Source organism: Carcharhinus amblyrhynchos, chromosome 3 (assembly GCF_965287045.1).
Source record: "Carcharhinus amblyrhynchos chromosome 3, sCarAmb.v2.hapA, whole genome shotgun sequence".
Lineage (NCBI taxonomy): Eukaryota > Metazoa > Chordata > Chondrichthyes > Carcharhiniformes > Carcharhinidae > Carcharhinus > Carcharhinus amblyrhynchos.
Window position 1 is genome coordinate 33932840 of NC_137326.1, and position 24607 is coordinate 33957446.

At 41.5% G+C, this 24607-nt stretch overlaps 1 protein-coding gene across 6 annotated transcripts; it reads left to right on the forward strand.

The window, feature by feature from the left end:
• The first annotated feature begins 13720 nt into the window (after nt 1-13720).
• Nucleotides 13721-23674, forward strand: cep15 (centrosomal protein 15). Of its 6 annotated transcripts, none has more exons than XM_080183056.1 (5): nt 13721-13739; nt 14338-14476; nt 17345-17468; nt 20845-20919; nt 22217-23674. In XM_080183056.1, the coding sequence occupies exons 2-5, from the start codon at nt 14427-14429 to the stop codon at nt 22463-22465; spliced, it is 498 nt and encodes a 165-aa protein (XP_080039182.1). In that variant the 5' UTR covers nt 13721-13739; nt 14338-14426; the 3' UTR covers nt 22466-23674. The 6 variants fall into 6 exon arrangements, with proteins under 6 accessions (XP_080039182.1, XP_080039154.1, XP_080039171.1 ...); XM_080183028.1 differs by lacking the exon at nt 13721-13739 and adding an exon at nt 13780-13887; XM_080183045.1 differs by lacking the exon at nt 13721-13739 and adding an exon at nt 13793-13887 and having other exon boundaries at nt 14341-14476.
• The last annotated feature ends 933 nt before the right edge of the window (nt 23675-24607 follow it).

Sequence of the window (24607 nt, forward strand, 5' to 3'; positions counted from 1 at the left end):
TCAACCTAGTGAGTTCTCCTCATTAAGGAGACAAAGCTGTACACAGTCCTCTATATGTTGCCTCACCAACACCCTGTGCAGTTGTAGCAAGATTTTCCTGTTTTTGTACTTCATCCCTCTTGTAATAAGGGTCAACATTCCATTTGCCTTCTTAATTATGAGCTGTACCTACACGGTAACTTTCAGTTATTTATGTACAAGGACACTCAGATTCCATAGTCCTGCGACATTCTGTCGTCTCACTCCATTTAATTAACATTCAGCTTTTCCACACTTCCTACCAAGGTGGATCACCTCACATTTTCCCCACATTATGCTCCATCTACTAAAGCTTTGCCCACTCACTTAACCTAACTATATTCCTTTGTAAGAGACCCTTTATGCGAGTAATCTATAGGTCCTCAAACAGTAGTTCTGCAGTGGGACAAGGTATAAACCAAGGAATACTGAGGGTTTGGAAGAAAAGTACAACAATAATCATGCATGAGTTTAACACACATATTGATTAGAATAATCAAATTGGCAAGGGTAGACTCGAGGGAGAGTTCAGTGAATGTATTAGAGATTATTTTTGAAGCAAAATGTTGCAGAATCAACCAGGGAGCGGGCTATTCTAGATTTAGTATTTATGCTAATATATTGTTAAGAATCCTCTAGGGAAGAGCAATCATAACATGCTAGAATTTGAGGTGAGAAACTGGAGTCCCACACTAACATTCTGGAGATAAACAAAGTAAATTACATAGGCATGAGGACGAATTTGGTCCTAGTGGACTGGGCAGAAAACTAAAACATAGGACAGCTGATGAACAGTGGCAGCTATTTAAGGAGATGTTCAAGTCCTTCCAACTAAAATATATTCCAGAGAGGAGTAAAGGTGGCAAGGGGAGGTAAAAGACATCCATTGCTAAGCAAGGAAGTTAAGGATAATATAAAGACAAAAACTAAGGCATATTGTAATAATACTGCATAATGCTAAGGCCTGAGGCACACTGAAAAACTGGGAAGATTTTAAAGATCAACAAAGAGTCACTAAAAAACTAACAAAAAGAGCAAAGGTAAATAATGAAAGAGAAGTAGCCCAAAATATAAATCAGACAGCAAAGTCTTCTATATAAATATATAAAGAGGAAGAGAGTAGCTAAAGTCAATGTTGGTCTCTTGGAAGATGAGGATGGGGAGCTAATAGTGGGGAATGCAGAAATGGCTAAGACACTAAGTCAATATTTTGTTTCAGTTTTCGTGGTAGGGGACATGAGTGCTGTCCCAAAACTAATGGTAAATACAGAGGTGATAGAAAGGGAGGAACTTTGAACTCTAACTATATAGACTGGGTCTGTACTTGTTAGAGTTTAGAAGGCTGAGGGGGGATCTTATAGAGACTTACAAGATAATGAAGGGGCTAGGTAGGGTAGAGGTAGAGAGATTCTTCCCACTTAGAAAGGATAGCAGAACTAGAGGGCACAGCCTCAAAATAAGGGGGGGGGGCAGTTTAGAACTGAGTTGAGGAGGAACTTCTTCACTCAAAGGGTGGTGAATCTCTGGAATTCTCTGCCCATTGAAGTGGTGGAGGCTACCTCGTTGAATATATTTAAGACGCGGGTAGATAGGTTTTTGACAGACAAGGGAATTAAGGGTTATGGGGAGAAAGCGGGAAAGTGGAACTGATCCACTTCAGATCAGCCATGATCTTATTGAATGGTGGGGCAGGCTGGAAGGGCTAGATGGCCTACTCCTGTTCCTATTTCTTATGTTTTTATTATGTTCTTATAATCATCATTAGAGAAAAAGTACTGAGCAAACTATTGGAATTGAAGGCAGACAAATGTCCAGGGCATGATGGCCTATTTGCTAGGACCTTAAAGGAAGTAATGTTGGAGATAGTGGACGGACTTTTACTGGCTCGACCTCCTCATCGATGAGTGCAGCAAGCTGGTGAAAATCGCATGAAAGCTGAGAAATCAGGAGTACACTGATTTCTTAGCTCTTGAAATCTTACAAGATCTGGATTTCCAGCAAAGTCAGCCTCTCATCAGAAATAGGTGAGAGGCTGAATAAATTATGTTAATATATTTCAATCTTTATTTGCCTGTGTTTAGCAAGCCGGTGGGCAGTGCCAAGATGCAGGGCCTATGAGGGGCAGGGTCTGAAGTAGTGGTCCAATCGGAGAGAAGGGGTGCTGCACACTCTGCCTGCAATTGTATCAGGGTGGGGGGGGTGCAAATTAAGTTGGGTAGTGGAGGGGGTGCAGCAGAGGCAAAATTTCTGGGTGGTGTGGGGCTCATGATCAGTTGTAGGCCCCTGCAATTGTCAGGGGAAGGTGGCTGTATTGAGGCTGCCTACAATTGCAGGGGCCTGACAGCTCTCTGTATGCTAGACCCCTGCTATTGGATTTGCACATGTGCAGACACAGACGTCTGAGCATGCACAATAACGCCCTCACCAGGCTGGCTGGCTGGCGAATTAAGCTCAGGCCACTGCCTGCAGCAACTAGAAATGGTCGATTTCTATTTGCAATGTCTAAATCCATAAGATTGGGCATGAAAACTCACCTAAAAAATGGATCAGGAACTCTCCCATTTTCATGTTAGCTGAACACTTAGAATCATTCTTGTAAAATTCCACCCAATGGATTCATTGGTTACAACATACCAAAATTCCCTGGATGTGGGAATGGTTCCACTGAATTGGAAAAGGCTAATATAACACCCTTATTCAAAAGGCAAAGGAGGCAAAATGTAGGCAGCTATAATTCAATTAGTTTAACATCTGTTGTTGGTAAATTGTTAGAATCCATTATAACAGGACATTTAGAAAGTGAAAATACAATCCATCAGTCAGTATGGTTTTATGGAGGAAAAATCATGTTTGCCTAATTCGCTTGAGTTCTTCGAGGATGTAACAAGCAAAGTGGATAATGGCAACATTGGGGATGTAGTATATTTGGACTTCCAGAGGACATTTGATAAGGCGCTACACAAAAGGTTAATACACAAGGATAGTTCACATGGGATTTGGGGTAATTTATTATCTTGGATAGAGGATTGGTCGACTAACAGAAGGCGGAGAATCACGATAAATTGGCCTTTTTCAGGTTGGCAAGATGGAACTACTGGAGTGCCACAAGGTTTGATCTTTGGGCCCCAACTATTTAGAATCGATAGTACCATAGCTAAATTTGCAGATGACACTAACATAGGTGGGGTAGTAGGTTGTGATAATGAAATTAAGAAATTTACAAATGGATATGGATAGGTTAAGTGAATGGGGCAAAATTGACATGTGGAGTTTAACATGGGTAAGTGTGAGGTTATTTATTTTGGGTAAGAAAAATACAAAGACAAATTATCCCAGAAGGGAGAATGGCTGAACTTTTTTTTGTGGAAGAAGTGGCATTTATTCCACTTTTTTGTTAAAGATTGCCTTGGTGCCGATACCAGTGACAATCTCCACTGCAGACTGCCAGCAGTGTTTACTGCATATTTAGGACAACAGCAAGGTCCTTGACAATAGCTGTTCCTGCCATGGGCGGACTCCCCTCTGACTTTTAGCTGGGGTGAGTAGGGTGAGGCCATACAGTCCCATACAACCCAATCCAATTTATTGAACATCTTCAAAATCAATCTTCCTTTCATAATTTTACAAAATCAGCTGATCAAAGCATGAGCAATCAATGTTGTTAACTGGCCCAGGACTCCTCCAACTCTTAATAAATTACCAACTCTTTCAACTTATTTCCAGCTTACTGCCCTTCCCAACTCACCACTACCGTTCCCAACCCTCCTGCTCACCACCTCCATCCTGCTCCTAGCTTCCCTCTCCCAAACCGTTGCTGTGAGCGAGGGGTCAGGACTGGGACTGCAAAAGGGAGGAAGTGAGCGAGGGAATGAGACATAAGCAAGAAAGGAGGTGAGAAGAGGACAGATTGGGGAAGGAAGTGACAAGCTGGAGGTTCAGGAAGGCAAGGAGCTTGCAGGAGAAGCGGTGAGCAAGGGAATAGCAAGAGCGAGACAGCAGAGGGGGGTGGAGGCAGGGTCAATTGAGAGGGAAGTAACTGAGAGAGACTGAGGCAAGTGGAAGGGAGATGAGAGTGAGAGGCAGCAAGTGGGAGGGAGGTGGGACGGAGAAGCAGCAATAAGAAGAAAGTCAGAGGGAGAGGCAGCAAGAGGAGGAAGGTGAAAGGGAAAGGCAACAAGGGAGAGGGAGACGAGGGGAGAGTTGGGAGCAGGATTCTAGGAGAAAACAGGAGAGTCACGAAAGGATGTTTAATATTTTAAATCAATAAATTATTACTTAGAAGAACATCTGAAAACATAAACTTTGTCTACTTAAGTCATTCTATAGATTATAAACTTCATGTCCAATCTTATAGATATTGTTTACTTTGTACCAGCAATAACCCGATCAGTTGTAGGTGCAAGTATTCCTACAGTGCCATCTGATGGAGGGTTTGTGACAATGAAAGAAATAAAGGCACAGATTTTGCGGTTCTGACCTCAGAGAAAGCTGTTCACAAAGATTATCTGTGTGTGTTCTCAGCATTAGTTTGAATCTGGTGCCAGGACAAAGAGATCTCCAGGTGTCCAGCAACAGTGGAATCAAGTGGGGTCAGCGCCCAATCGAACTGAAGTATTCTCAAAGACAGCAAATTATAAAGTTTTATTAAATTCAATGAGAATCGGAGGATGGGGGCTGCAGTTATTCCTAAGATAAAGGAATATGATTGTGATTGGTGGAAGCCAAATATCTCAGCCCCAAGACACCACTGCAAAGTTCCTCTGGGTACTGTCCTTGGCCAAACCATCTTCAGCTGCTTTACCAATGATCTTCTTCCACCATAAAGTCAGAAGTGGGCAAGTTTGCACAATGCTGAGTATCATTTATGATTACATAAGAAATAGGAGCAGGAGTAGGCCATCTAGCCCTTCGAGCCTGCCCCGCCATTTTCTGCAAATGCTGAAGCAGGTGATGCCCGCATGCAGCAAGACCTAGCCAACAGTTGGGCTTGGGCTAATAAGTGGCAAGTAACATTCATGCCACACAAGTGTCAGGCAACGGCAATCCTCAATGAAAGAAAATCTATCCACCTTTCTTTCTCATTCAGCAGCATTACCATTGCTAATCACGCCACTATTAACATCCTGAGAGGTCATAATTGACCAGAAACTTAACTGGACCAGCCCTATAAATACTGTGGCTACAACAGCAGATCAGAGACTGGGAATTCTGCAGCAAATAACTCACCTCCTGTCTTTCCAAAGTCTGTCCATCATCTAAATGGTACAATTCACTTGCTTGGATGAGTGCAACTCCAATTCCCTCAAGAAGCTCAACACCATCCTAGACAAGATAATCTGTTTGATTGGCACCCTATCCACCACCTTAAATATTCACTCCCTCTGCCAATGACACATAGTGACAGCAGTGTGTGCAAGATGCACTGCAGCAACTTCCTAAGCCTCCTTTGGCAGCACCTTCTATACCTGTGAACTCTGCCTCCAAGAGGTCAAGTGCAGCAGATGCATGGGAATACCACCAGCTCAAGTTCCCCTTCTGTCCTGACTTGAACTATAATCACTTCTTCTGTTGTTGCTGCATCAAAAACTTGGAACTCTTTCTTAATAGGCATTCTGGAAGTACCTATATCACATGGATGCAGCGGTTCAAGGTGGCAGTTCACCACCACCTTCTCAAGAGCAATTAAGGATGGACAATGAATTCTAGCCTTGAACAAATAAACAAAAAGCATTTAGAGTGTGAAATAAATGATTGAACCATAAACATTAGAAACTGAGATTTCAGAAAGAAACTTTTAAGAAGAGTATCTTAAGAATATTTAATATTTTTATCAGAATGGAAAAAAATTACACTGGACAAACATAAAATAAGGATCAAGGAAGACCTTCAGCACTAATTATGAAATAGTACATCCTCTAAATCCCTGTCACACCCCATTAACAAGGTGTAACTTCTTTTGAGGTTTTAAAAACGATATAACAGAGTAATTCTCAGGGCAGAAGAGGAGAAAGTCAGGGACACGAGGCAATCTGAAACTGGGGCACCTATTGCCAAACCATCCACGTACATTGATGTACAGGATACTCAAAGATTCAGTAAATGACTGACATAAGTAAAACATGAAATTCTTCAGCTTACACTTCCCAGCATGACCACACTCTATCCTGCACCAGTATTGCTTTAGTCAAGCATACACTCATTGCACAATGAGTCTCATTGTGCATTAACAGTGAAAGGGAGAGTTGACACTCCTGACATAATAGTGGGCAGAACAGAGAAGTGGTGCTAATCATTAAATCTTACATGGTGAATCCCTTTGGCTTTCAGCAAGTTGCTTAAAACCTGTCCTGAATGCTTGGCCTATTGTTCCTTGGTTTCAGACTTCCAGAAGCCAAAGAATGTTCCACCTGCATGTCAGACTTGGGCATCATTAAATGTCTGCCCTGGATATCATAGAATCATAGAAACCCTACCGTGCAGAAAGAGGGCTTTTAGCCCTGCACAATCCCACCTAGGCCCTACTCCCATATCCCTACATATTTACCCGCTAATCCCTTTAACCTATGCATCTCAGGACACTAAGGGGCAATTTTAACACGGCCAATCAACCTAACCCGCACATCTTTGGATATGGGGGTGGGCAACGAGTGAGCAGCGGGAACAATTTGAGTTGTGTTCCCAATTCCATGTCCCCATTTGCCCCCATCCACTCCTGGCCAGAACTACATCACAAATACCACTGAAAATCAACAGCATGTTTTAAAGCTATGAATACAGTATCTATCATGCTGCTTAAGGCTGTAGACATCACCTTCATGAACACGATCAGGGCCTGCATTGATTAATTTGAAAGCCATACTTCTAGTTCCAGATAGGTGATCAGACATAACAGGTATTCTCGTAGTTACCTGTGACACCAATCTAAGACACTTGGAGTTTGACTTCTGCATCCTCTCTCCAACTGTGGAGAATAAGAAAAGCACACCTATCGGTACCTTGTAAAGTCATTGCTTATCATTATCTTTCTCAGTAATGGTTCTGAGGGTTCTTATTGTGACCAGCAGTCCGCAGGGCTGAACAGAGTTAAGAGAGAACTGCGTCCTCCAATGTAGACTCTGCACGGATTTTTCTATCATCACAGTCTGTTCATAACACTCCTGAATTGTGAATCACCAGATGAAAACACCGAAGTATACATAACTATACATCCTTCGGCAAAGCACTCTCAGGAGGAATGGGTACCCCTGAGGAGATGCTCACAAACTGTCCATACATGGAAGACAAAATAAACAGATATGAATTTGCCCTGACATAGTGTCATTGAGAATTCTGATTAATTCTAAATATCCAACATGAGGATAATTAGCAGCTAATGTTTTAATATGTGGTTTGAGAATAATACAAATATGTAAGTAACATCTTAATGCCTCTAAGAAATGTTTTTAACATGCCATTAAAGTGAAGGATGTCAGCACAAGCCAGGCACAAATAATGTAACAAAGTAAGCCGGGGAAAGTAAGTCCAATAGATAGAGGTGCCTTCAATAGAACAGGTTTAAATTGATTAGAGAAAATGCTGAATCATAAGAAGCCATTTTTTTGGGAGAGAAGTTCCATAAAACAGACAGACTAACAACAGAGTTATATTTGAAGGTATCAGAGAATTATTGATTGAAAGACATGCCATCAGTAGATTGACAGATCAGTGAATGAATAAAATTCCTGTTAATTAAGTGCTGGGCAGATAAATCTAATTTTTAAAAACTATAATTATTCTATTTTTTTTGAATGAAATTGGAGATTTTTTTGTGAAAGCCTGCTAGGTCATTAGCTGTGTAGGCAGAACTATTGATCTCCCACTTTGGCGAAAATGAGATTTGTCTTGTCCTAATTGTATATTTGTCTGAGTATTGTTAATTTGTAATGTTTTCGGTTCTAACATTTCAATGTTTTAATAAAAACTAGTTGAACTGAAGAATTTCATTGACCTGAATAAGCTTTTTTTTGCCTTTGTGAAAGGAAATGTTTAATGAAAAGATTTAGTTTTTAAATTAATCAGGCCACCTAGAAGAATTTTCCACAACACATAGTAACAGTCTTGACAATCACCATATTCAGGCATCTCATAGTTTGGTCACTGATGAAATATAGGGCAGAATTTTACAAGAAAAATTCTAAGTGAGCAACAAGCGTGAAAATGGGAGAGTTGAAGATCTGTTTTTGGATGAGTTTTTACTCACAATCATATGAACATAGTGCATGAAAAAGTGGACTGTTTCTAGCTATAAGAGGCAGTGGGCGGAGCTTTATTCACCAGCCAATCTGATCAGGCAACAGAAGGAGCAGACCTCTGTGGTTACACATACTCAATTCCACAGCAGACGGCTGACAGAGCAAGAGACAGATCTGCCAGGTCTCTGCTGTAGGAGCTGGCCTCAATACACCTCCCCCTTGCAATCACGGGGGCCCGCAGATGACTGTGAGCCTCACACTGCCCAAACCTTTAGGCTACACTGCCCTGACCAATCACGCCCCTCCCACCAATTGCATGCAAAGCAATAGAAGGCTCCCTCCCTCCCACCCAACAGACCGAGGCTGCAGAGTGTGCAGCAGTCCCCATGCGCCCTCCCCACCCCCTCCTCCCAAGCGACCACCCTGGCCTGGCTCTGCCCTGCCAGGCCCCAACCCACACAGGCTACACCTCATAGACTTGGCCCATAGACCCCACCCCTACAGGTTCCCTCCCAGTGGGCAGTACCAAATGTCAGGCTGGCACTGCCATGCTGGCATTGCCTAAAGGGCAACCCCATTTTCTTTGACATCCCCAGGAGGGGCCTCAATGGCCTCCAGTTCTACCAGCAAGGTCTACATGACTGTTCCCCATTCATGGAGAGCAGGTGTTTTCCTCGCCGGAAAAAACCTCTCCTGGTAAGGCCATAAGTCAGCTGAGCCTGAATGATTGAACACTGGGCTCGCTAAACACATGCAAAACACCTGAAAAATACATTTACATATTGTATTCAGCCGCTCATCTGAAATGGACAAGAGGTGGTCTGCACCGGAAATCTGGTGCTGGTAAGATCACGAGAGCTGAGAGGTTGAGCATGACTCTGATTTCTTGGCTCTCGCGTAATGTTACTGGCTCGCTCCGCCCATTGATGCATGGGCAAGCTGGTAAAATCATGGCCATTGTCTTGTGCAACAAAGATATTTCTATTTTTTTCATCAGGCATGTGAGAGCCCCCAGTCTTTCCAGTTCCGACTGACAGTGATGCAGATGGGCCACTTACCCCAATCCACATCCTCTGCATGTGTGTTGCAGTGGACTACATCTACTCCACTCTCCCTTACATTTTGCACACTTTCATCTACAAAGAACAAAAGAACAGTCCTGAGAATGACTGGAGGTCACATGTTCACCAACTGGTGCAGTGTTCTTAGTAAATGTGACTTTCAAACAGATGCATCATATTGCTAGAAGATTGCAGTTAGTGGAAACATTAGATTGACACATGAGAAGGTGGGAAAGTGCATTGAAAAGGAAGAATGCTTAAACATAAATAGATATGAGATGTGAAAAGGTATAGGGCTGAATTTTATGGGCTACACATGACAGGGCTGTAATTACAGTGCAATGCTATTGGTGCTACACTGGCTGCTGGTTCACCAGCTCTTGTCCCCTCATGATTTTACAAGCGGCTGGGAGGAGTTGGATGGGATGCTCAACCATGGCATAAGTGAGTCTCTTAAGTCGGTAATTAATATTCACTTAAAGACCTCATCCTGCTACTACACCAGAGAAACCTACATCCAATGTGTAGCCCAGAAGGTTTAACACTTTGCTGATTGATAAAAAATGCGGTGGGTGTCTCCTTCCTGAGTCCCATTTGTCAATCAAATTATTATTTGCACATATTCAAGTGCGGGAGGAGGAAAGCAATGTTGCCGCCTTTTCACTGAAACAGTAAAAAGGGAAAGAAAAAAGATTTACAGGGCAAGGGGCACAGAGGAAAGAACTATTAGTTCATGTGAGTGAGAATCAAAGTCCAATATGTATTCTACATGAGGTGATGGGCATGCAGAGATGAATCAGTCTTGTAGGCAATGGTACAGATGTTCCAGCAGAAACAATGTTGATGGGGTCAGTTATTCAATCTGAGCAGAGCCCTTTTTCTGTGCTACTACTTGTAAATGCTAAGATGCAGTACAGCAAGGTATTATAACTGGTCCATCAGCTAGAGGAGTCCAGTGGCATACCGGTCATGTCTCTGCTTCTGCACCAGTGGTTCCAGATTCAAGTCCTGGGGTTTGATGGCCAAGAGACATATATTCATAATATGGCCTGAGAGGTTGAATGGCAACACACTACCAACCTATCCCAGAGAATTCTAGCTATGAGAATGGACATTAGTATGTGCTTTGTCTGCTTCATGTGAAGGCATGGCAGAGATGACTAGTGGATAGACCAGCTAGAGATTCATGTTGCATGATTCCTGCCTCTTCACAGTGTCTTTGACAAAGGGTATGCATCCTGTGGTCTGGATCAACTGAGATTTTTCCAACTATTAAGTCTTGATAGGAAGGTTGTGGGGTCCTTTGTCATCGCAGACAAATTGGTTCTGGTTGGCCAAGCCTGGCTTATGAAATGCATATGGTTTTTCTATAATTCTTTTAGAATTTGATCTTTGCAGCCCATTGAAGTCATTAATGTCTCTTCAGAGAAAACGTGGTGGGAGCTGTCATCCTGAAATAGTAGTTAATTTTGTTCTGGGCCATGGAGAGACATAGCTTCAGCCATTTTAAATGTGATTATCCAGCTTTTAAGATCTTAGAAATTATCCATGAAGATAGATATATGACAACAATATCCAGTGTGAGGTCTTGCTTCAAAAGCTCATACATTTCCTTGTTTCCTTTTTAGTTAATAATCCATAAAAAAACATGGATTATTTTAGTGCAATGGAGCTCTTCAGACAAATAAGGACAAGTCTGTTATTTGCCATGGTGCATGAGATTTGCATCAAATTGAAATTGATGTCAACATTTTTAACCAGCACTAAAATAATCAATGATGATCAGGGCATGCAGGGTTGTCTGGAGCTCAGAGGAATCCTAAGTTGATCACTCAAAATCACAAATGAGCCAGACTACCTCGCAATAATACTGTCCTAAAATACTGTAGACTGGCTTGGCCATATGTTTCAAATTTCTGAATTTACACAGAAGGCTGTCTTGGTTCCAATATCACATCCCCAAACTGGCCATCCAGGGGCCATTTGACCCTGATGAAACCCTGTTCACATCTGCCCCAAAGGCAGTTAAATACTAGTTGGGCAGTAGGCAACCAGTGCAGTTCAGCCCTTGTCATATTTGCAAGAAGCAGGAATCCCTCATGCATGGCTTGGTAAATAGCTCAGTGTAAAACGGATGAATGTATTCTTTCTTTTCACCTAGCACATATAATATGCCAGACCTTAAATTTAATATCCCCTGAAATTGGAATCAAAATGTACAATTAAACCAGGCCTGAGTGCAAAGCAGGCAATGTACCAACTTCATGCTGCCTGTTAATTTAATGACTTCAGAAGGCAGCCGGTGCTAGACGCTGTTTATTGGATGAATAGGTCACAGGAGGCCAATGTTATAGGCGGCAAGAACCACATAAAGGTAGCTTCCACTGTTATAAGGTGACCTGCACCTTTGAACAGGCAAGTGCATCGTAGCTGGAACAGGAATTGGTAATCGTACAGGAAGCAACTTACCTGTGAAGCAATGAAGAATGGCACAATATGGGAGACAACGGACCCAATGTTTTCTGATACTGCACTGAAGGCCTTGGTTATTGAGACAATTTCAGTGAGTTACAGTTACATAAGGATATAATTAATGTTTTTCTGGTTTCTGTTCAGCAAATCTTTCTTCCATCTTTGGATTCCCTTCTTTGCTGCTCACAGGTGCCCTCCTGGCTTATGGAAATTTTCATACAATGCCTATGTGTGCAAAACCCTAAGCAAAGATATTCCATTACAAACTGCCTAACTGTAATAAGGTAATTACAATAACTTGTGCAGGTGTCAAATGATTAGAGATGGCATTATCATATCTTATATATAATCAGAATATCCCGTGATAAAACCTCCAGGAATGCCTCCAACTACAAATCAGACAACCCAACTCTTGGCTGATGAATTAAGGTTTGTCAACTTCAGAAATGATTTTATAATTTTGCAAAGTTTGCTGTGTAGTTAAACTGAGCAATTGTGGTTGGTCAAGGGAGCTGAGCAGCAAGTCATATATTTCAAATCTGCTGGATTTGGTGTTTAAATACTAAAACTCTCTGTCAAATACAGCAACTTACCACTGAGGAAAGGTGCAATCTTAATTGTGATCTTCCTCCTCATGTTGGTACAGACTGGGTGAGTAGAATAGAATTCAGAAGCAGCACCTTGCATTTGATTTGATTTATTATTGTCACATGGATTGGGATACAGTAAAAAGTATTGTTTCTTGTGCGTTATACAGACAAAGCATACCGTACATAGAGAACATAGAACGTATAAAAACTACAGCACAAACAGGCCCTTTGGCCCACAATTTGCGCCGATCACATCGCTACCTACTAGATTTACCTATAATCCTCAATCCTGTTAAGTCCCATGTACTCATCCAGAAGTCTCTTAAAGACCCCACCACCGACGGCAGCCAATTCCACTCACCCACCACCCTCTAAGTGAAAAACTTACCCTTGACATCTCCTCTGTACATCCTCCCCAGCACCTTAAACCTGTGTCCTCTCATAGCAACCATTTCAGCCCTAGGAAAAAGCCTCTGAGAATACACCCGATCTATACCTCTCAACATCTTCTACACCTCTGTCACCTCTCATCCTTCGTCTCTCCAAGGAGAAAAGACTGAGCTCCCTCAACCTATCCTCATATGGCATGCCACCCAATCCAGGCAACATCCTTGTAAATCTCCTCTGCACCCTTTCAATAGCTTCCACATCCCTCCTGTAATGAGGTGACCAGAACTGAGCACAGTACTCCAAGTGGGGTCTGACTAGGGTCTTATAAAGCTGTAGCATTATCTCCCGACTCCTAAACTCAATCCCTCGATTGATGAAGGCCAGTACACCATCTTAGGCCTTCTTAACCACATCCTCTACCTGTGAGGCCGATTTAAAAGTCCATGGACCTGGACTCCAAGGTCCTTCTGATCCTCTACACTGCTAAGAGTCTTACCCTTGACATTTTACTTCTTCATCCCATTTGACCTGCCAAAATGGGCCACTACACATTTATCTGGAACAGTAAGAAGTCTCACAACACCAGACTAAAGTCCAAAAGGGTTATTTGGTATCACGAGCTTTCGGAGTGCTGCTCCTTCATCAGGTGAGTGGAGCTCCTGCCTCACCTCCCCCTCCCCTGCAGAATCGGCCCAGGATCTTCCATTCACCTGATGAAGGAGCAGTGCTCCAAAAGCTCGTGATACCAAATAACCCTGTTGGACTTTAACCTGACATTGTGAGACTTCTTACAGTGCCCACCTCAATCCAATGCTGGCATCGCTACATCATAGTGAAAGAAAGGAAGAGAGTGCAGGATGTAGTGTTGCAGTCATAGTTAGGGTGTAAAGAAAGATCACCCTACGTTAACAAGGCAGGTCAGTGGGAAGGGGAAGGATGGAGGCAGAATGACACAGAATTAAAGTCGGAGACAAAGAGTGAGGCTGGAGCTATTTGTACAGCTGCCACCTGGTTGTCATGGTGACAGACCCTCCCCTCGCGGTGCCGCTGCCCCAGGACAGTGCGCGGGCTCCTCAGCCCGGTCCCGGGGAGAGGGGGCGGGGCTCCTGGGCAGTAAGCCGGCAGGTGAGGCCGGTCCCGGGGAGAGGGGGCGGGGCTTCTGGGCAGTAAGCCGGCAGGTGAGGCCGGTCCCGGGGAGAGGGGCGGGGGGGCAGAGCGCGGGGCTGGGCCCTAACCTGGCGGGTGAGGCTGGGGGCTCGGTGCCGGGGTGGGTGAAGCCCGGGCCTGGCTGCTGCCGGGCCCGGTTCCCGGGGGAGACGAGGCCGGGGCTCCTGGGCCCGCCGACCTGGAGCTCTCAGTGAGCGGGTAGCGGCATGGCGACGAATCAGCGGCTCCCTCGGCCTTCCCGGTTAGACTCCCTTATGGGGTTAATGGGTTATAAACACAGGGAGTGTCCGGCCTAGGTCTGTGGGCATGGTGGGGGTGGAAATGTTTACAGATCCATCAGCTGGGGCAAGAAACTGGTGTTAAAAACAAAACCTGGTGTTAACTGTGTGTGTGTTTTGTTTCCACCAGTAGATACTCGCATTTCAATGTGTTGAGATACATCAATAAATAGCTGGCTCACCTGCAACACAAGAAAACACAACCTTCAGTCAATTAAAATGGCTTATTTAGCCCATGAAGTTGAACTGAGCAAACGTCACGAAGAAATGTAAGTGAACGTGAACAGAAATGAGTTGAGATAAACTTAAGTTTAAAGTTTATTAATCACAAGTTGGATTACATTAACACTGCAGTGAATATCCCCTTTCGCCACACTCGCCTGTTTGGGTACACCGAGGGAGATTTTAGTGTGACCAGTGCACCTAACCAGCATGCGTTTTGGACTGTAGGAGGAGAGTGGAGCATCTGGAGGAAACGCATGCTGACACTTTTTGTATCAGAATTCGAGCAGCCACAATGCTTGTGTTTATTTATTAGTGTCACAAGTAGGGTTATATTAACATGGGAGAATGTGCAGACTCCACACATGACAATGACCCAAGCTGGGAATTCAGACCCAGGTCCCTGGCGCTGTGAGGCAGCACTGCTAACCAATGTGCCACCATGCTGCCCCTAGTTAATTAGATTAACTTGTATCTTGAGCGTTGTTCAATAAGTCTAAGTCTTGGTAAACTTTGGCTAAAGAATAAGCAGCTGTTGTAATTCCAATTTGAATTTTTTGCACTACCATATCAAAAGTCATCAACCTGAATTGGGTGGCATGGTAGCACATGGTTAGCACTGCTGCTTTACAGCTCCAGGGATCTGGGTTCGATTCCCAGCTTGGGTCACTGTGTGCAGTTTGCACATTCTCCTTGTGTGTGCATGGGTTTTCTTCAGGTGCTCCGGTTTCCTCCCACAGTCCAAAGATGGTTAGGTCGATTGGCCGTGCCTTCGTGTCCTGAGATGTGTAGGTTAGAGGGATTAGTGGGTAAAATATGTAGGGATATGGGGGTAAGGCCTGGGTGGGATTGTGGTTGGTGCAGACTTGATGGGCCGAATGGCGCCTCTCTGTACTGTAGGGTTTCTATGATTTCTGTGAATTGTCATTAATTCTTTCTGACTCTGCAGATGCTGCCTAACCTGCTGAGTATTTCCAACATTTCTGTTTTTATATCAGAATTCCAGCAGCCATAATGCTTGTTTTTGCAGTTTAAGTTTATTTATTAATGTCACAAGTAGGGTTATATTAACACTGCAATGAAGTTACTGTGAAAAACACCTAGTCACTACACTCTGCTGCGTCTTTCGGTACACTGAGGGAGAATTTAGCTTGGCAAATGCACCTAACCAGTAATGATGCAGTTGAGCAAACCAGTTTGTCAAATTTTCTTATCTTTTTAGGGGTATGGACATTTTCCTCATTGAGAATTTGCTGTGAATTATCCCATGTTTTTCTCTGACTGTCTTGTATCATCTGCCACCCCAGTGAATCTCACAGTATTTGTTTAATTAATTTTTCATCACCAGAGCTTACAAATTCAGTTATATTGGCAATTGCTTATACTGAACAAACCAAGTTAAGTGTGAATTTATTTTACTTTGAAATGGTTATACAAGTCGTGCATGAGTTGTTCTTCAGGAGCTTCTGAAGAATTAATAGCAAGACAATATAAATTATTCAAATATATAACCCTAGAGGCTAAATGTATTCAACCATCATTATGGATCAGATATATAATTGCCTCTGGACATGTTGGGAATACAAAAATGCTCTCCTACCCCTCAATTTAAAGAAGTTAAATATAGTCGGACAGTTGGATAGATGTTAAACCACTGATCAATACTGTCATAGTTGTATTCACGACAAGAATCATCCATGTATGGTGGCATTATGGTTGTGATGTATCAGGGGAATGTGATCCCAGATTTAAAAACTGAAATAAAGCTGTGCTACTCCATTACCAATGACTTTTGTCAACATCAGCTTAATAGGAGTGACAGAAACAGTCAGAATTTGCAATCAAGATAATGGTACGCACTATTATTTATGGGTAAAAGGTGCAACAACTTATGGTGGAGAGCAGATTGTTATCTGAGTTGCACTGATCCACTGCTAGCTTTCTGAAACCAGAATCTTGCCTTTAGCCTCCCCTTTTAGGAACTTGCTGTATTTTCTCATTAAATGCTCATTAAACTTGTCACAGAAGTTAGTCTTATGATTATAAGCATATGTAGCCTTGTAACAATGATCAACTCTTGTACCTGTGGCCTATCCTCCAGTAATCTGCACATGGAGAACTAAATCCCCTTATTCCTCCACAGAAATCGTACTGATTTGTGTTTCTCTGACTCAGAATGAATGATTTTACAATTCCCCATGTTGAATTCAAATCTGCTGTAGTTTTGCTCATTTACTTTGCTGTGTGCCTTTTATAATTTGCTGTGTCCCCTCATAACTTCTTCTATAATCCACACTATATATTGTACCTCCTAAAACCACATGAAAGCTTAACACATTTCTATTTCTTCAAGTCAAATTTTGCTGTAGAAATAACAGTGAGCCTAACAGAACTCATCAGTATTTGCATAGGAATCTGACAGCAATTCCCAGCTATCTAATGAATTTTAAAATCCTCCCAATCCTTAGGCTTACTACTCATTTTGGTGATGTTGTAAACCTCTTTCTTTAATCAAGTACTATGTTTAATTGCTCTTGTTAACCAAGATTGGGGTTTTTACATATAGAATCCCTACTGTGCAGAAGAAGGCCCATCGAGTGTGCACTGATTCTTACCCAGGCTTACCCCATAACCCCACATATTTACCCCACTAACTTATATATCTTGGGGCATTAAGGGGCAATTTGGCATGGCCAATTAACCTAACCTGAAATCTTTGTTCCTTGAGTGAATGTATAATCAGTATGAAGTATATATATAAATTATTTAAGTTTGCCATTATGACTTGAGTACTAGTAGGTTGAGTATTAGCCTTTTTTGCCATTGATTTCTCACTTTTCTTAATAAACTTTTGTTTGAAATTGTACATTTGTCAGGGACAGTACAATAATGTGTTCTGTTTTTGCTGCCTGTAGACTAGGCCTCAGAACTACACTGCTTCAGCAAATGGAAAACCAGCTTGAAAGTCAGACCAATGAGAAAAAACTGCAAGCTGTTGAGTTTGAGTCAGCTAATGAAAGAAACATGTCGCTTTTAAAAGTAAGTCATTGTTGCCCAAGCCTTTAAGTTGTTTATTTTTACCTGTTTTAAAATATGGACAAAACTCTGAATCTGCTTGTTTCTATTGCACACCTTTTTGTTAATCAGCCTCATTGAACTTTTGGAAGAATTAACATAATTCATAACTTCAAATCATTTGTCATTCATTTGCACTGCCATAGCTATTGCATTGGATTTTATTTGTGTTTAAGCTGTTTAACACAGTAACAGAAATCATGTTTCTTCCATATGATGAGAGATCACTGTCATTGAATAAACATTTTAGGTGTTTGTATGTCATAAAATCTCTCCATTCAGTGCTGTACAGAGTTGTTAACATTTGCCCATAGCTGTTTGGAATTTTCCTCTCTTATTTGTCTGAGGTGAAAATATGAGAATTTACTTTAGAGAGACTATTGAGTCCATGGAGTAGATGCAGAAGAAATTCATTGAGAAGATAGAGTTGAGACATGAGAAAAAACTGGAGAAACTTGTCTTTTTTCAAAAGAAAGCAGATTAAGAAGAGATCTAATAAAGACATTGAAAATTCAGAAATTTTGCTGGTTGGAAAAAAAATTCATTGGTCAGTGAACTAAAGATTGGAGGGTATAAAATACATGTGGGTGAGAAGTTTATTCCTGCAGTTGATTTGATTTAATATGTTATTGTCACATGTATTGGGATACAGTGAAAAATATTGTTTCTTGCATGCTGTACAGACAAGAGTGTATTGGAGAGAAGGAAAGGATAATGTGCAGAATATAGTATTGCAGTTACAAATTGGATGAAGAGAAAGATCAGCTTAATATGAGACCATTCAGAAGGGCAGCATGGTGGCATAGTGGTTAACACTGCTGCCTCTCAGCACCAGAGACCTGGGTTTGATTCCCGGTTTGGATCACTGTACGTGTGGAATCTGCACTTTCTCCCCGTGTCTGCATGGGTTCCGTTCGGGTACTCCGGTTTCCTCCCACAGTCTGAAACATGTGCTGTTTTGGTGGATTGGCCATGCTAAGTTCTCCCTCAGTGTACCTGAACAGACGCCAGAGTGTGGCAACGAGGGGATTTTCACAGTTACTTTGCAGTGTTAATGTAAGCCTACTTGTGACTAATAAATAGACCTTTAATTGGCTTTACTTTAAAAGTCTGATACAACAGGAGAGAAACTATTCTTGAGTTGGCTGGTACATTATCTCTTATGTATCTTTTTCCCGACGAAAGAAGGTGGAAGAGAGTATGTCTGGGATGCGTGGGGTCCTTGGTTATGCTGGCTGCTTTTTCAAGGCAGTGGGAAGTGTAGACAGAATCAATGGATGGGAGGCTGGTTTGCGTGATGGACTGGGCTATGTTCACAACTCTTTGTAGTTCCTTGTGCTCTTGGACAGAGCAGGAGCCATAGCAAGCTGTGATATATCCATAAAAGATGCTTTCTATGTTGCATCTGTAAAAAATTGGTGAATACAATGTCAGTAGGTGCTACCATAAATCTAATTTTATTATCAAAGGAACAAAAAGAGAACTGGCACAGGTTCAATGAACTGAGTAGTCTCCTGTGCAAACAAAATTCTATAATACATAAAATAATCCTCATAATGCTCTTAACCAAGTCTATCCACAAGCTCAAATCAGTTGAGTTTCTCTAGCTCCTATAATCTAACATTTCTCATGCAACTATCTCATTTTTAATCACAATTAACTTATCATGTTACCTTTTTTCATCTTTAAGAACTCAGTGGATTTTTTTTTTAAATCCTTTTATATCCATTGCATTCCTTCTCTGGGAACACTTGAAGTATCTTGATTCAGTCTGCTGTCCTTCCCTTACTCCGTAAAAAGTCTGACAACACCAGGTTTTAGTCCAACCTATTTATTTGATAATATACTCACAAGCTTTCGAGGGACACCCTCTTCGTCAGGTGAATGGAGAGTTCTGGCCTCAGACAGAGCATATAAAGCACAGACAGTTTAGAAATTACTGATTAGAATGCGAATCTTTACACCTAACCTGCTGTTCAAGACCTGAAGTGGCTGATAATGTGAGTGGAAGGAGCACTGATCACAGTTTAAAGAGATGTGTATTGTCTCCAGACAGTACAGTAAGTGAGGTTTTGCAAACCCAGGCAAGTCACGGGGGTTACAGATAGTTACAGATAGTCCCTTACTCCAGCAGTTGACACTTCAACTTACCGCTGAGCCTGTGTCTGGCTATTGTTTTGACTAGTTCTTCAGCTTCAATCTATTCTAGTCCAGAATATTCAGCACCTCCAATATGCCAGCTCAGCTTTCAGCCAAATGAGTAAAAAAGTACTGAGGGCCAGAATCTCAATCCAAGACTAAGGTCGGTTTACTGTGCAGCAGTGATTCCCATGCTTCTTTATGCTTTGGGGACTTGGGCAGAATGATTTTTCTGGAGGATGCCAGCCACCAATTCATGTTGATGAGGCCTGGAAGTTAAAGTATCTGACCGGTGTGGTGGCACAGTAGTTAGCACTGCTGCCTCACAGCTCCAGGGACCCAGGTTCGATTCCTCGCTTGGGTCATTGGCTGTGTGGAGTTTGCACATTCTCCCCATGTTTGTGTGGGTTTCCTCTGGGTGCTCCTGTTTCTTCCCACAGTCCAAAGATGTGTAGGTTAGGTTGATTGGACATGCTAAATTAACCCTTAGTGTCCCGAGATGTGATAGGTTAGAGGGATTAGCAGGATAACTAAGCAGGGATAGGGCCTGGGTGCGATTGGTGTCGGTGCAGACTCGATGGGCCAAATGGCCTCCTTCTGTACTATAGGGATTCTATGACTCTTTGATCTGTTTTTTTGATGCAATGGCTGAGTATGTAACTTGCTTTGTAACTCACCTGCACAGATTTAATATTGGTGCCATTGATAAACTTAGTGAGCCATTAAAGAAACCCATTCGAACTGTAAACCTTTGGATATTTAATCTGGCTTACATTTTCATTTTTGTTTAACTGTAAAACAAACTGTTCCTACCTTGCTTGTGAGGAATTGGAGGAAACTGATGTCCTACAAATAAATATTCCTGCTTTGGCGCAGTCTTAAACTATATGACCAAGTTGTGTGGTATAAAGCATTTTCTCTAGGCTGGGAGTGACCCCAACAACTCATTCTGACCTTATGAAATATAGCTTCGCTGTGGTTCAGTCTAATTCAAGGAGCCAAATTTGTATGGAGTAGGATCTGCGATCTGCATTCTGTGTCACAATAATCATTTGTATGTTTGAAGATTTAATTTTTTGACAAACATTTAAATGAGCATTTTAATCTTGATTATTAAAATCAGAATTTTCAATGTGATGAAACATAATGATTAAATGTTTTACTGATTTTTTGGTTTATTAAAGATCAAATTATTTTGTAGGATTTGGAAATAGCTGAAGAAAAATTAAGAGCTGGAGCACGCACACATCTGCATCCTAATATTCTTACTCTTGAGGTACATGCTCACTTCCTACGCTGACGAATATTGGTATTGCAATAGCATTTTAATTTAGCGTACTAATTTTGAAAATATGAATAATCAAATGATTATTACAGAGGACTGTGTAGTGATTTTTCTTGAGCTGTTGTACAGTGCCCCCTGGTGTATGTGAGGAAGAATAAAGCTAACAGGAGAAACTAAAAAAAGTAACTTTTTTGAGTGAGGGCAAGATAAAAGGGCATGTTTTGGCTTAGAAAGCAATATCAGAAGCATAGACTCGATATTCTGATACGTATTAGAATTCAAGATAAAGACCAAGCTTGCTGTGCCTGTACTCTGCCTAGTACAAAATGTGAGAAAAAGTATTACATTTTGATTTGCGTTGAATTAGCACATGCTTTGCAATTTTCTTCTGCAAATCAGCACTTGTACCTTCTCACAGCCATCTGTGAAATGACAAGGAGAGATGCAAGGGAGCAGATTGCCTGCAAGGCTTCTTGCCTTTTGATGGTATGCGAAGCAGAACAACGTGAACTCGAGAAGATAACAACCCAACACGCTTCTCAAAATATCCAAATCTGGTCTTTTAACTTCATGTGCTTCGAAGTTTTGTGGACTTCTAAAAAATCGTAATCTATAATTTACGTTACAAAAGGAGAATGGTTTGAATGATATAGCGTTCATGTCACAGTGCCTCACCAATTTTCGAAGCTAATAGGATGCCGCAACATATGAACACACCAGTAGAGTACAAATTTAGAAGAATGGTACTGATACATTAGAATGTATGGGTCAAGCCACATTTGCAATACTGAATCAATTTTGGGGTTTGTACCATTAAAAACCTAGGAGGGAAGTTGAGGCAAGAAACCACTCTGGAATTCCTTACCTACCATTTGTGGGGCAACATCACTGTGGGGATTACTGTGGGCCACAAGGAAAACTACGTGCACCTTCTCCAGGCACATAAGAATGATGAATAATAGAAGCCTTGCCATATGTCTCAAGAAGAGTCTTTTGGAAAAAAACCTATTGCCTCCTTTACCTGTCGTTACTGTAGAACCTTAGAAGCAGATTGGCTACTCTATCCTTAGCTTAGAAATAGTAAATTATGTGTTTAAAAACCTGAAATTGAAAAGGAGAAAATAATAATGAGAAGAAATGCACAATGCAGAAATAAAAGTACCGAGTTTTTATTTTGTTCCAAAAATAGTTTTGCTTTGGCTGCAAATGCATTTGTCAAATTTGGGAAAATGTAATCGACGTTATGATTGCAGTTGCTATTTGTGAAAATTTTGTTTGTCCTACCTAGACAAAATACTGGGCATCTGTTGAAGAACATCTGCCTAAATGGGAACAGTTTTTACTTGGGCAAACAAAGAGTCCTGTTGAAGTGACAAATCCAAGGCACAAAAAGTCACAGAAGGAAGAACCTCAAGAACAAGTTACCATTAAAAGCAGTATTTTACCTTCTTCAGCATCGATTTCAAAGACGCCAACTCAATCTCCACACTCAGAAAAACAAAACAGAACAAAAGCTTATAAAAAAAGTATTATGTAGGAAGTGCTTCCATTACAATTAAACTTTGGGAAGATTTGTTAGACGACATTACTGTTAACTGAACAGATCGTGTGATTTTTGCATGACAGTATAATTTAATCCTTTCACTGCTGAATGCTTTACTGCTTTTGTAATTTGCAGCAACAAATGGTTTATCTTCTCTGTAAACTTCTACTATGGACTGATATAAAATCAATTCAGAGAAATCTATATCACGTAAAGTAAGTGTAATCGACCAAATCAGCGCAAGAGATTGGGGAATTTTAAGTGTAAATTACATCAAATGGAAAATGAGTTTCTGCAATCTTGCACAGTGGTTTAAAAGTCATTTTGCTTGAGACCAATCCACTCTCAAAACTGGTCACACCTCCAGAGCAAAATAATCAGTAGGTGAGTTTCCACTGATTGGAGGAGACACTTCACACTAAACTTTTTTATTTAGGCGTTTTAGAAGTTTTTACATTCTATTTAATATACTGTCTAGTGGACACCATCGTGATGAAACTAGTAAGTGGTTCAGCATATATTTTTCCACGTTCACATTTTCAGTGATTTAAAATTGGGTCATTCAGGCAGAGGGCACACAATGCCCGTTAAAAATGCATACTTTTTAATGCTATATGAAGAAAGTTGTACAAAGTCAATACTTAGAAAATGAACAATTATGTTTGATTGTGCTGTCTAATGCAATATTTTAACTTTGTGAATGTGCAAATACATGGGGTAGAAATCTAAACCATAACTTCACTTTGGAACAATGATAGAGTTTTCACCTGGTTTCTCAATTACACCCCAAAGTAGAAACTCTACCCCTCATCTAAATAAACAAATACTGAAATGATAAAACAAAAACAAAATACTGCAGATACGAGAAATCTGAAATATTAGAAAATGCTGGAAGAGCCACCAGATGTGCTGAGATTTTCCAGCATTTTTTGTTTTTAGTAATGAAATTGCAGTCAGGCCAATAGATCTAACATAAAGTGACATACAGCAAAACACTGTAAATATCTGCACATTTTGTGGATGGTCTATTGTTCTGAATATTTGAATTTGCACTCGCACTCCCAAAGGCAGTGAAAATACAGTGAGTACCAACAATACGAGCCATAATTTTGTGTATGTTTAGAACTGAACAATGCTAGACTCCTGGGATGTTTAAATACCTGTGGTGGACAAAAATAAAATTCCCATGATGGATTTTTTGAATTTTTTTTTGTCAAATATACCTGCTTATTTGGATCTTGATAGTTGAATAAACAATTAGGATACCAGATAAGAAACCCAAGGTATATTATGAAGCCAGACTAGACCCCAATAATTTTCCATTTTGGCATGAATGTGAGGATAGGGTGTTTCAGTCCAAGCTCAGTAGTACTGACACACCAGGGAAACTTTTATCAAAACAAATTTTATTCAGCAGCACAGTTTAGCTGTAACAAATGAATTAGCTTAATGTTTAACAATTGAACAATACTGAAACATAAGAACATAAGAAATAGGAGCAGGAGTAGGTCGTCTAGCCCTTCGAGCCTGCCCTGCCATTCAATAAGACCATGGCTGATCTGTCGTGGCTCAGTTCCGCATTCCCGCCCTCTCCCCATAACCCTTAATCCCCTCTCTTATCAAAAACCCATCAACCCGCATCTTAAAAATATTTAGCGAGGTAGCCTCCACCACTTCAACGCGCAGAGAATTCCAGAGATTCACCACCCTTTGAGTGAAGAAGTTCTTCCTCAACTCCGTTCTAAACCGCCCCCCCTTTATCTTGAGGCTGTGCCCCCTAGTCCTACTGTCCTTTCTGAGCGGGAAGAGTCTTTCCACCTCTATCCTATCCATCCCATTCATCATCTTATACGTCTCAATGAGATCTCCCCTCATTCTTCTAAACTCTAATGAGTACAAGCCTAGTTTATTCAGCCTGTCCTCATAGCTCAACCCCTTCAACTCCGGCATCAGCCTAGTAAACCTCCTCTGCACTCCCTCCAAGGCCAAAATATCCTTGCGTAAGTACGGCGCCCAAAACTGCACACAGTACTCCAGCTGCGGCCTCACCAATGCCCTATACAGCCGCAGCAAGACCTCCTTACTTTTATATTCAATCCCCCTCGCTATGAAGGCCAGCATTCCATTAGCCTTCCT